Genomic DNA, 12,423 nt, shown 5'->3' with positions numbered 1-12,423 from the left:
CTAAAAGCAAGAGGAAGCAACATCCTTGATCTGATTATCAGCAGGGATTCGTCATGCATTAAGAATCTGCAGTTAAAAGACCCACTGGATGGCAGTGAAAATGCTGAGATTTAGTCAAAGAAAGGACTACTGTTAATGTTAAAGTGAAGGGTTTTTGCTTTCATAAAGGTGACTAAAGGGGTCTCCCCCATGAGGGTTTACAATATAAGTTAAAACATGTAATCACACATGAGATTCTAAAGTGGGTCCAGGGTAGCTGCATGGCATGAAGCACAGAGATGCGATTAATAGTTGCTTTTCAGATTGGGCTAATGTTAAAAGTTGTATTCCTCAAGGAACAGTTCTGGGACCACTGCTGTTTTGTATTTTCATAAATTACATCAAAAAAGGCATAGAAGGTGTGATTTTAAAATGTGCAAATGATGTGAAGATTGGGAAAATGGTTAATTATCAGCACTATGCAGTACTTCTTCAGAACAACTTGAATAGGCTTCAAAAATGATCAGAGGAGCCATAGCTATATTTTCAATGCAGTAAAATTTTACACTTGGGAATAGCAACCCATAATTACTTGTATATTTGTAAAAGAGCTTGCACTTGGTCATCAGGCAACACAGAGGCAGTCCCCGAGGCAGAATGCGCTGGTCCCACAGGAACTAGTAGTTGTTGGTGACTCTATTGTCAGGGAAACGGGGAACATGCTTTGTAAAAAGGATAGGTGGAATAGGACCAGAGTATGTCTGCCAGGGGCAAAGGTTGATGACGTTGTAGAGCATATATCATCTTTTAAGGGCACAAAAGGTGATATAGTTGTACACGTTGGCACTAATGATATTAAGAGTAGGAGATCGGCGGAATTACTTAGCAAGTACAGGTCACTGTTGAAAAAAAGCCGTGAATTAGGGTTGAACTTGAAAGTGTCTGCAATTCTGCCCAGACACGATAGGAGGGAGTATATGATGAGAGCCTTGTCGATCAATTCAGCCCTGGAGGGATTGTGCAAGGCTCAAGGGGTAGAATTTTTTTCAGCCTGGAACTGTACTTGTTAACAGGAGAGATTGCTTCTACAGGGATGGGATACACTTAAATAGAAAGGGTGCAAGAATTTTTGCTGATGCTGTCGAGGCAGTGTTAGGTGGGTCGGAAAACTGCTAGTTGGGGGGGATACAAGGACTAATAGATTAACAGTAGCCACTGGCAGAGGTGGAAGTGATTCTTGCACTGCTTCTATTGAAATGAGCAGAAACCTGAAAAACAAGATGCAGGATATTTCAGAGACTGCTGGTAGTCATTGCGGTACAAGTAAACACATGGGTTGTGTTAGGGTAGCTAAGAATAGAAACAGGTGCATGTATACCTGCGTGTACACCAATGCTAGGAGTTTGGTAAATAAATTTGATGAATTTGAGGTATTGCTCAAAACATCAAAGGCAGATATTGTTGGGATATCAGAGACGTGGTGTCACATAGATATAAGTAATGCGGAACTGGAATTTGGGGAATACAATGTGTATAGAAAGGATAGACAGGACAGGAGGGGAGGAGGGGTTATGCTATTAATTAAGAAACACATCAAGTCCAAGGAAGTGAAGCCAGTCGACATCGATGGACAGGGCAGTGTCGAGTCAGTTTGGTGTGACATAAGCATAGGGAAATCAAAATTGAGAGTAGGAGTGTGCTATAGGCCTAATGACTCTGATGAGTATAATAAGATATTGTACAGGGAAATAGAGTGGGCCAGTAAATCAGAGAGTCTTATAATGGGGGATTTTAATTTCCCAGATATTGACTAAAATTTGTGGGTTGGTCACTCGCACACTAGCAGGGCTTTTGTGGATTTATTGGATGATTGTTTTCCACATCAGCATGTTCGTGAGGCAACAAGAGGGAGCAATACTCTTGATCTGATTATCAGTAGTGATTCTTCATGCATTAAGAATCTGCAGATAAATGAACCACTAGGTGGCAGTGATCACAGTGTATTGAAGTGGGTTTTACTCAAGGAGGTAACTACCATCAGAGGTAAAGGGAAGGGTTTTTGTTTTCGTAAAGGCGACTATGATGGTCTGAGACAGTATTTAAATTCTATACAGTGGGACCAACTGATGATGTTACCAACAGCAAAATCAAAATGGGAAGCATTCAAGGAACTAATCTTGGAGGCTACCAGGCTTTACATACCAACTAAGAAATATTGTTCAAGGTTTAGGCCTAAATGGTTGTCAGATGAACTAATGAGACATGTGGCAGAGAAGAAAAATGCATGGGATACATACAAATTAATGGGTGACATGGAAGCCTATGATAGATATAAGTTGGTCTGTAACCAAGTCACAAAGGAGATTAGGCAGGCAAAGGCAGACTACGAAAAATCCTTGGCAAAGGATGCAAAGAAAAACAGAAAAGAGTTCTTTACATATTTGAACTCGAGAAGGAAAGGGATGAATCAGATTGGTCCACTGGATATTGATGGTTCAACAGTTGAGGATCCTGCTCAGGTGGCTAACAATCTAAACGAGTATTTTGCATCTACATTCACGCATGAGGAGTTATTCAGGAAGCAGAATGATGTAGGTAAAGTAAACATTGGCAGTGTGCTGGATGATTTTGTAATAACTGAGAGGAAAGTGGAGGAGAGATTGTTGAGGATAAACATAAAAAAGGCACCTGGGGTGGATGGGATCTATCCAGTTATATTAAAGGAGGCAGCAAAGGAAGTATGCAAACCCCTAGCCATAATTATGAGAGCTTCTTTGGACTCAGGGGAGGTACCCATAGACTGGAGATGTGCAAATGTAACCCCAATTCACAAAGGAGGATCAAAGGCTGACACAAGTAATTATAGACCTGTTAGTTTAACTTCTGTTCCAGGTAAATTAATGGAGGCACTGGTTAAAGAAGCACTGCAGGAACATCTAGACAAGAATTCAGTTATAGCTCAGACGCAGCATGGTTTTGTTAAGGGCAGGTCTTGCCTGACCAATTTGATTGGATACTATGATGTAGTCACAAAAGAACTGGATGCAGGGAATAACTTTGATATTATATATTTGGATCTTAGAAAGGCTTTTGATACTGTTGCACATGGAAGACTGCTGCACAAATTGGAGCAGTGTGGCATTGGAGGCAAATTGCTGTTATGGATAAGGAGATGGTTGAGTGGCAGAAGACAGAGAGTGGTAATCAATGGACACTGCTCAACGTGGACTAATGTTATTAGTGAAGTTCCTCAAGGTTCAGTGTTGGGTCCGTTGTTGTTTTCGGTGTTTATGAATGATATTGATGATGGGATATCAAGTTTAATGTCCAAGTTTGCAGATGATACAAAGGTTGGCAGGGTCGTTAAGGACACTACTGACGCTATGCTGCTGCAACAGGATCTGGAAAGGTTGAACAGATGGGCTGAGAGGTGGCAAATGAAGTTTAACATTGACAAATGTAAAGTACTACATATGGGAAACAGTAACCCCAGAGCAACGTATCAACTCTGCGGTACTACACTGACAGTGGTGGAGAATGAAAAGGACCTGGGGGTAATTGTGCAGGCAGATATGAAGTTCTCTGAGCAGTGCAGACGAGCTGCAAGAGTAGCTCATGGTGTCTTGTCAATGATATACAGGAATTTTTCTAGCAGGGATAAGGAGGTGATTATTCCCTTGTATAAGGCAATGGTTAGGCCACATCTTGAGTACTGTATACAGGTCTGGAGGCCTCATTTCAAGAAGGATGTAGAGCTGCTGGAACGGGTACAGAGAAGGGCAATAAGATTAGTGAATGGAACAAAGGGTTGCTCTTACGAAGATAGGCTTAAGTTTTGCAAATTACAGAGTCTGGAGACTAGGCACCGGCGAGGTGATCTGATAGAGGTGTATAAGGCTTTGAATGGTTTGAGCATGCTCAATGCCAATGGGATTCTTCATCTTGCTCAGAATAATCACCTCAGAGGGCATAAATTCAAATTGAGGAAGGACGGATGTCGGATAGATGTGCGGAAATTTGCCTTTGGCCAGTGGGTGGTTGGTTGGTGGAACCGACTTCCATCACTTGTTGTTGAAGTTGATAGCCTAAACAAATTTAAAGCTCAACTGGACAGGTATTTCGAACGAACGGAGGGGTGAAATGGGAGTGGAGTTTTTTTTTTTTTTTTTTTGGCTGATGCTGAATAAGCTTGCTTTCTTGCATCATATGCCTCTACTAATGCTAATGCTAAAGACCCACTGGGTGGCAGTGATCATAGTTTACTAATGTGAAATTTAATTAAAGATATAACTACTGTTATATATTAGGCTACCTCCATAGCCGAGTGGTCAGGAGTGCTACTACTCAAAGAGCGTGTGCAGTAGCACACACTCTTTGAGTAGACTGAAGTTCAAGCCCCTGACTGCTAAATATGGTTGATCTGCCAACCCACACTGGACCAGCGTGGCAGATTATGGTCCATTTCCCTCAACATGAATCGTTGAGGAGGTTTCCATCCTGCAGTGGGTTTATAATGGCTGTAGTTTGTCTTTTTTTATAACTTCTGTTAAGGGTAAAGTGAAAGGCTTTTGCTTCTGTAAAGGTGACTACAGTGGTCTTCTCAGAGAGTTTATAAATTCTATGCAGTGGGACCAACTGATGATGTTACCAACAACATTTCTAAATGGGAAGCATCCAGGAAAGTAATCATAGAAGCTACTAGGATTTTCATACCAATGAAGAAATAATGTTCAAGGCTTAGACCTAAATGGATGTCAGATGAAATATTGAGACACATGGCAGAGACGAAAATGCATGGGATACATAAATTATCAGGTGATTCAGACGCCTATGGTGGATATAAATTAGTCTGTAACAATCAAGTCACAAAGGAGGTTAGGCAAACTAAGGTAGATTATGAGAAGGCTCTGGAAAAGAATGCAAAGAAAAGCAGCAATGCTCTATATTAACAGTAGAAGCAAGGGACTGAACCGCATTGGGCTACTAGATGTCAATGGATTAACTGTTGATGATCCCGCTCAGGTTACTGACAAATTAAATAGGTATTTTGCATCTACATTCACACGAGGAATTCTTTAGGGGGAGAGGATGACAGAAGTTTATCAAATGAGCCGTGAATGGAGAACTAAATGATTCTGTGATAAGGAAAGTGGAAGATGAACAATAAAAGACACCTGATATACCTTGAGTGGATAGAATCTATCCAATCATATTAAAAGAGGCAGTAAATGAAGTAAGCAAGCCTTTAGCCATTATTTTGAAAGCATCCTCGTGATTCAGGAGAGGTGCATATGGACCGGTGATGTGTGAATGTCTTCCCCAGTTCATAAAGAAAATCAAAAGGTGACATGAGAAATTACAGAGATAAGGTCTTGTTTAACCAATCTGATAAGTTACTATGATGCAGTGACTAAGGAACTGGATGCAAAATATAATTTTGATATCATATACTTGGATTTCAGGAAGGCATTTGATGCTGTTGCACATAAAAAACTACTGTACAAACTCAAGCAATGTGGCATTAAGGGAAAGTTTCTGCTATGGATAAAGGTATGGTTAAGTGGAAGAAGACAGAGAGTGGTTATCAATGGGTACTGCTCTTCGTAGAGTAATGTTATTAGTGGACTGTCATAGGGTTCTTACTGGGTCCATTGTTGTTATCAATATTTATTAATAATATTGATGAAGGTAAATTAGATGTAATGTTAAAGTCTGCAGATAATACAAAGGTTGGCAGGATGGTTAATGACAGTAAATAAGGTGAGCAACTGCAACAAGATCTAGGAAAATTGGGTCAATGGGCTGAGAAATGGCAGTTGAAGTTTCATTGAAAAATGCATATGGATAACAGTAACCCTAGAGTAACTTATCAACTGTGTAGTACTACACTCAGGGTAGTAGAGAATGAAAATGACCTGGAGTAATTGTTCAGTCACACATGAAATTCTCTGAGGCAGTGCAGACATGATGCCAGAAAAGCTCATGTGGGTTTTGTCAATGATATACAGAAAATTTGCTAGCAGAGATAATGAGGTGATTATCCATTTATACAAGGTCATGGTTAGGCTACATCTTGAGTACTGTATATAGGTTTGGAGGCCTCACTTTAGAAAGGATGTAGATCAGCAGCGAACTGAACCAGATTGGTGAAGGGAACAAAAGGGTGCTCTTACCAAGAAAGACTTCAATTTTGCAAATTGTAACTTTTGGAGACTAAGCACCTGCGGGGTGATCTGATTGGAGGTGTTTAAGGCCTTGAATGGATTTAGTAAGCTGAATGTGAATGGCATTCTTCCGCTTGCTGAGACTACGCATATGAGGAGGGGGAACAAATTTAAGTTGAGGAAGGATGGTTGCAAGATAGATGTGAGGAAGTTTGCCTTCAGCCAGCAGGTGGTTGATTGTTTGAACAGGCTTCTATCTGTTGTTGTGGAAGTGGACAGTTTGAATAAATTAAGGAAAAACTAGACCACTTCTTGGAGAGAAGTGTGTACAGGTAACAGGTAATTCTTGGAGGGAGAAGTGTGTACAGGTAACCATTGTTATAACATTGTAGTTAGGTTCCTATAAAATCTCGTGTGGTGCAAAACTATGTTATACAGGACTAAGAACCAGTAAAAAGGGGTGTTACATTCCAAAAGCTTACAAAAATACACCACTTTTTTATAGCTATCGGAAACTTAATTTTTATTAAAAATAGTAATAACTGAACAAACGTCTTACACTGTGATATATATATGTCAGATAATGTACTTCGTTTAATTTTCTTCCTCTTTACTGCTAAGCACAATCAAATGAGAATGTTTTCGCTGTTGCAGAATATCTTCACCTTTTGAACTTTCTTCTGCACTCTTTGAAAAATCAGTATTCTCGGATTGTTTGCTTTTGCTTGATATATCTTTGTAAATTTCATGGGATGGAGCTAAGCATTTTTGAAGCTCCCTTTTGAACTTTGTGTTACTTTCAGTGGAAGGATCTGCATTCAAAAAATAAGATTCTAATTGCTCGGCTAAGTTCATGCCTTCCCATATGCTTTTTAGCATAAAATTTGGAACTCTAGAATTTTCATCTGCACTAGATCCTCTGAATTGATTTGGTTTATCTTCAATGCCATTTCCACCAAATCTGTTTCGCCAACTCTTTTTCTACCAGTAATTCTTGAATGTCTTCAGTAGTCGTATTATCAAAACCCTACCCTCCTAGACTTAGAAAGTTCTCCTATCGCAAAGATTGTGTTTTCCAAGCCTCCATCAGTTCAATAGATTTGGGATCAGTTTTTTCCACAATCCATTGTAACGATTTTCTAATGTAATGAGTTTTCTAGGTAGAATTAAAAATGGCTGAATTAAAGAATTTGTATTAAATGGTAGGAACATTACTTCAACATTATGGATGACTTAAATTTTTTGGATAGCCTGGCGTGTTATCCAATAGTAATAAAACTTTGAAATCTAGAATTTTCCACTTTAAATAATTTTTCACAGCTGACACAAAACAATTTATAAACCATTCTTTCGGCAGTTATCCAAATCATGCCTAAGTTCCTTAGGGACAATTTACGGCCAGAATTTAATTCACAACAAAGAAATTATTCCAACATGGTTCTTAAGAATTGTATTGGAATAATTATAAATTTTTCCAGGTATAGTAAAACACACCTGGAAAGGCCGACCAGGCTAGCCGAGTGGGTCAAGTACCTGCTCAGCAACCCAAAGGTCGCGGGTTCGATTCCTTGGGAGGTGCAATATGGGAGGTGCAATATGGCCACAGAAGCCGATGCACCAACAACTACCAAATCAAAAAAAAAAAAAAAAAAACACCTGGAAAAATTTATAAACGATTAAATAAAAACCAAAATAACCTTACAAAAACTTTAAAAGTCACAAACTGCATGCTTTAAAGTCACAATTTTTACGGTCTCAAACAAAAGCAAGTTCAATAGCACAGAACCTAACTTGGAGATTTCTGAACAAAAAAATACGGGGATTTCCCAATAATTTTTTTTGCATAACAACTAGCGAGTCAACAGTGGGGATTCCCAAAAAAAGAATGGAAACGTTGAAAAATTACATCCAACGTAATAGCAGAGTTTTCTCCACACAAAATCTCAAAAACATTGTGTTACACAAGGTTTGCCGCCATTGTCTAACCATGTTGGAGCAAAACCGTGTTATGATTGCCGCAATTTATAAATCATGTTAAAGTGAAACCATGTTGTCTAAGTACTGTGTTATACGGAGGTTGCCTGTAGCGGTGTTTTTTTTTTTTTTTTGGCTGATGCTATATAAATTCGCTTTCATGCTGCTACTACTATTATTTTGTGGACTTGAATAAAAAACAGCATATGAGGAAAGGGATTTGGGTGTCATAATATGGATGGACATGAAATTTGCAGAGCAGCATAGACAGGTAGCAAGCCTATGGTGTCTTATCAACGATTTATCAAACATTTGCATGTAGAGATAGGGATATCATAATCGCACTGTATAAGGCAATGTAAGACTGCAATGTAAGTCTTATATTTTGCAGTCTTATTTGAAATAATGTATATTCAAGAACTTCTGGAACCTGCATAACAAGATCAACAAGTTTTGAAAGGGGGGCTGGTTATGATCTATAGGGCTCTGAGAGTGGATAGCAAATTAAATGCAGGTGAAATTTAATTGAAAGAAGTTTAGGATGGATTATAAGAAGTCTTCTTTTACCTAGTGACATAAAAGAGTTCTCATACAAAAAAATCAGTTCTATAAACTCCAGAAACTGGAAACTTAAGTATCTGTGAGGAGACCTAATGGAAGTGTTGAAGGCTTCAAATTGATTGAATAATCTAAATGCTGAGGCACCCTTACTCTTTCTAGGAAAAACAAAAGGACATAAATTTAAACTGCAAAAGGATGGTTGCAGGATAGATATACAAAAATTTGCTTTCGGTGAGCGAGTGACCAATTGGCGATAAACACTTCCATCTGACATTGTGAAAGTGAGTAGTTTGAATAAATTTAAAGAAGAATTAGGTAAATTATTAGAAGGGATGGACAAATAGTGGGTAATGTTTTATTATTTCTCCTTGTCTGCTGTATAAGCACTATCAAAATGATCCAAGAAGGGTTTTTGCTTTCTTGAATCGTTTTGCCAGTACTAATACTACTACTAATTAATATACTACTAATCAGTGCTTTTTTTTTTTTTTGGGACAGTACACAATGGTATGGCGTACCGGCACCTTTATTAACTGTGTCGTGTGACATTTGGATGCAGTACACTTCGAAATTTGTAATTTTCTGTAAATTTTTTTCACATGTTTACCTACTGTTCAAATAAGCTTAAAGTTATTTAACTTTAAGCTTATTTGAATTTGCTAAATTTGCATTTTTCACTGTCCATTGTTAAGATATTTTCTATATAAAACTTTATAACCATTTTTAGAATTCTAAATTATTCCATTGGACCTCTGTTTAATGAACTCTTATTATAGAGAATTATTTTGAATTCCGCCTGGAAGTCGCATTTAAAATAGTTTCTGTTGAGCAAAGAAAATTTTCATATAGTGAACGGATTAGGACAGATTTAACTCAGTACGCACAGGCCTTTAGGCAATTAGTGCTGATGACGAATTAAGAAAGCTAATGGGATTACCATTCTACAACATTGTGGTACTTATAAACCTATCCGACCACCTGTCCCACATATGGAGAAGTCGTGCTGGTCAACAGTGAGCAGATTAAGGGGTATTCCCGACAATGGGCTGTGGTCAACCTTCTACTGCAGTGGTGTCCAACTTTTTCCCGTACAGGGGCCATATTAAAAAAAATTCAAAGTTAGATTTATTTCGCGGGCCGCATTGAGTGATTCGAGAAAAATTAGTGTGTTACATTTTCCATATCTCGTTACATGTAAAAGTAAAATTGAAAATATTCAAAAATTTTATTAAGTACAATACACAATTACATTTACTGAACAAAACATTAAATGAGAATTTAATAATTAACAAAATTTAAAATGCTGTTTTAGTTCACTTTCCAGGCAGGCCGTAGGTTGGACATCGCTGTGAATCAACTGTAAGCGCCCTGTTCGAGAATTAGGAGAGAGCAATTTTCTTTTACCCCGACAAATAATCCTCTGTTGTTTCGAAGAAGTGCATTATCCACAGTTTTCAGTAAATTTTCTCTATCTCTGTTTACATGTTTACCTGAATATCCACTCTTTCATTTAACAGTAACCTAATTGACAATTTTCTAACTTAATTTTCACCAAATGCCAACATTTCATCTTTAGAAAGTTTAGGTCACTATTTCAAAGAACTAGGGACAATATCGATGACGAGAGAAAGAAAATGAGGATAACAAAGGTATTAAACCTTCTAAACATGAAATGTTGGCATTTAATGAAAATTAAGTTAGAAAATTGTCAAGTAGGTTACTGTTAAATGAAAGAGATACGATTTGTGGATTTCGGGAATACCTAATTGAAAAGACGGTTTCAGAAGAATTGAAGCATTTGATGAACGCTCAGAGTATGATACCAATTTCATAAAGTGAATGTGGACAAGGATTTTCACAAATTAATCTGATTGTCAGCCCAACCAGAGCTTCATTGATGACAAAAACAATTTCTTCACTACTATTTCTTAAAATTGTAGGACCACTGCTGATCCGCTTCAATCCAGCAAAACATCTCAATTCTTGGCTGCTTTGGAAGCATCATTCATCAACAGACACAAACAGTAAGAAAAGAAGTCTGCAAAGTGTGTCAGATGAGAACTTAATAAAAATTTGGAATATTCTACAAAAACTTTATTATGAAATTATTTTTTTTACTTATTTTACTTACATTTTGCTTATTTTTTTTATTGTTTGTTATTTGGTTTTTAGGAGCATTAGCAACTAAGGCCATATCGCTCCGGGAATATGCGGTGGTCATTCCCTGACTTTTCCGCATCCTCCGTATTTGATGGTGACGGGCTCGAACCCCGGTCTAATCAAGAAGCGTGTACTACGCACTGCGCTCCTTCCTACCTGGCTACGGAGGCGCCCCCCTTTTTTTTTTTTTTTTTTTATATACTTGAATAATAAATTTATGCTTAATAAACTCTGTTAATATACTTAATTTGTTGTTCTTATTCCAAAAAACATTACTACTAAAGTAACAATATCAGGGGAAAAAAAAAAATTTTAGAGTACTTTTCATATCCTTTTAATTTTCAATTTTTCCTGATAGCACAGAATGAGTACTGGCACCTATTTTTTTTACAAAAAAAAGCACTGTTACTAATACTAAATCAATAGAAGCATATTCGCTGAAAAATCTCGGAAAAAACTATAAATATTAAAATAAAAATTATTTTAACTAAATTTGCTATCTATTAAGAATTACAGTTTTCAATTACAAAATAGTGTTCCTTACCTGCCTAACATCCTCTTGAAATAATCCTAGTGCTAACCGTTGATGTAATTTCACTTTCTTAGAATGCCACAGGGATTCTACTGTTCGGTGTCGTCCTAAGATTTCATGAATAACAGATAAAACATGCTTGGCACCTTCTGAATAATCAGATGCTGGATTGCAAAAATGGTTATTACCATGATGATTTATACTTTCTAAGAGAACCTTTCCTTCATTTATTACCTAGATTTCATATATAATGATATTTAGAATTAATTTCCTTACCCATACTTTAAAAAAAGACTTTAATAATCACTTCTGAAGTTAAAAAATTAAAGCAAAAAAAGAGAGTAACAGTATCCAAGAATGTTGGAAGCCATAATACTATAAAAAATTTCACGACCAATTTCTGAATAGTCAATTCCTTGACCATATGATGTTTCTGTCAATGATTCCAAATATTCTGACTGACAGCTATTGCTAACCTAACTGAACATTTTAACATTTTAAACACCGGTGGAAGGTAAAACAAGCAGGGTTTTTTTTTTTTTTTTTTTAAATTAAAATGTGATTCTATTAAACTTAACACTTCAGCTTGGCCACAAGTTCTATTGTTGATTGTGCATGCAGTGTAAGATTTACACTGGAGGACTCACTAGAGAGAAAGAGAGAGAATTCTGATACACACAGAACTTCCAGAATTTTCCAGTGCACATCCGTGCAACAATAATAGAAAATGAATAATGTGCCTCACTCTCAGCTCATTGCACTTATCTGTTGTATTTAAATCAGTTGAAAAAGAGACTCGTTAGGCTTGAAAGCTACTGCTACTTATTATTATATTTTATTATATTATATTAAACTGGGTTATCATTGTTGATGACGTTGTAGAGTGGATATCATCTTTTAAGGGCATAAAAGGTGATATAGTTGTACACGTTGGCACTAATGATATTAAGAGTAAGAGAATGGCAGAATTACTTAACAGGTACAGGTCACTGTTGAAAAAAAAAGCTGTGAATTCGGGTTGAATTTGAAAGTGTCTGAAATTCTGCCCAGACA

The 12,423-nt window shown here is 37.2% G+C and overlaps 1 protein-coding gene across 3 annotated transcripts in view; it reads right to left on the bottom strand.

Moving 5' to 3' along the window:
• The window catches only part of trio (trio Rho guanine nucleotide exchange factor), a 996,553-nt gene that overhangs the window by 715,609 nt on the left and 268,521 nt on the right, over nucleotides 1-12,423 (bottom strand). For all 3 annotated transcript variants that reach the window (XM_090387950.1, XM_090387951.1, XM_090387952.1), the window contains exon 13: nucleotides 11,383-11,604. In XM_090387950.1, the coding sequence (XP_090244076.1) occupies nucleotides 11,383-11,604 (222 nt within the window). The remainder of the gene's footprint in view (nucleotides 1-11,382; nucleotides 11,605-12,423) is intronic.

This window comes from Mastigoproctus giganteus, chromosome 13 (assembly GCF_048544385.1).
Source record: "Mastigoproctus giganteus isolate SK-2022 chromosome 13, ASM4854438v1, whole genome shotgun sequence".
In the NCBI taxonomy this organism is placed as follows: Eukaryota; Metazoa; Arthropoda; class Arachnida; order Uropygi; family Thelyphonidae; genus Mastigoproctus; species Mastigoproctus giganteus.
The sequence above is the reverse complement of the archived record's forward strand: the minus strand, read 5'-3'. Positions and strand labels throughout refer to the sequence as shown.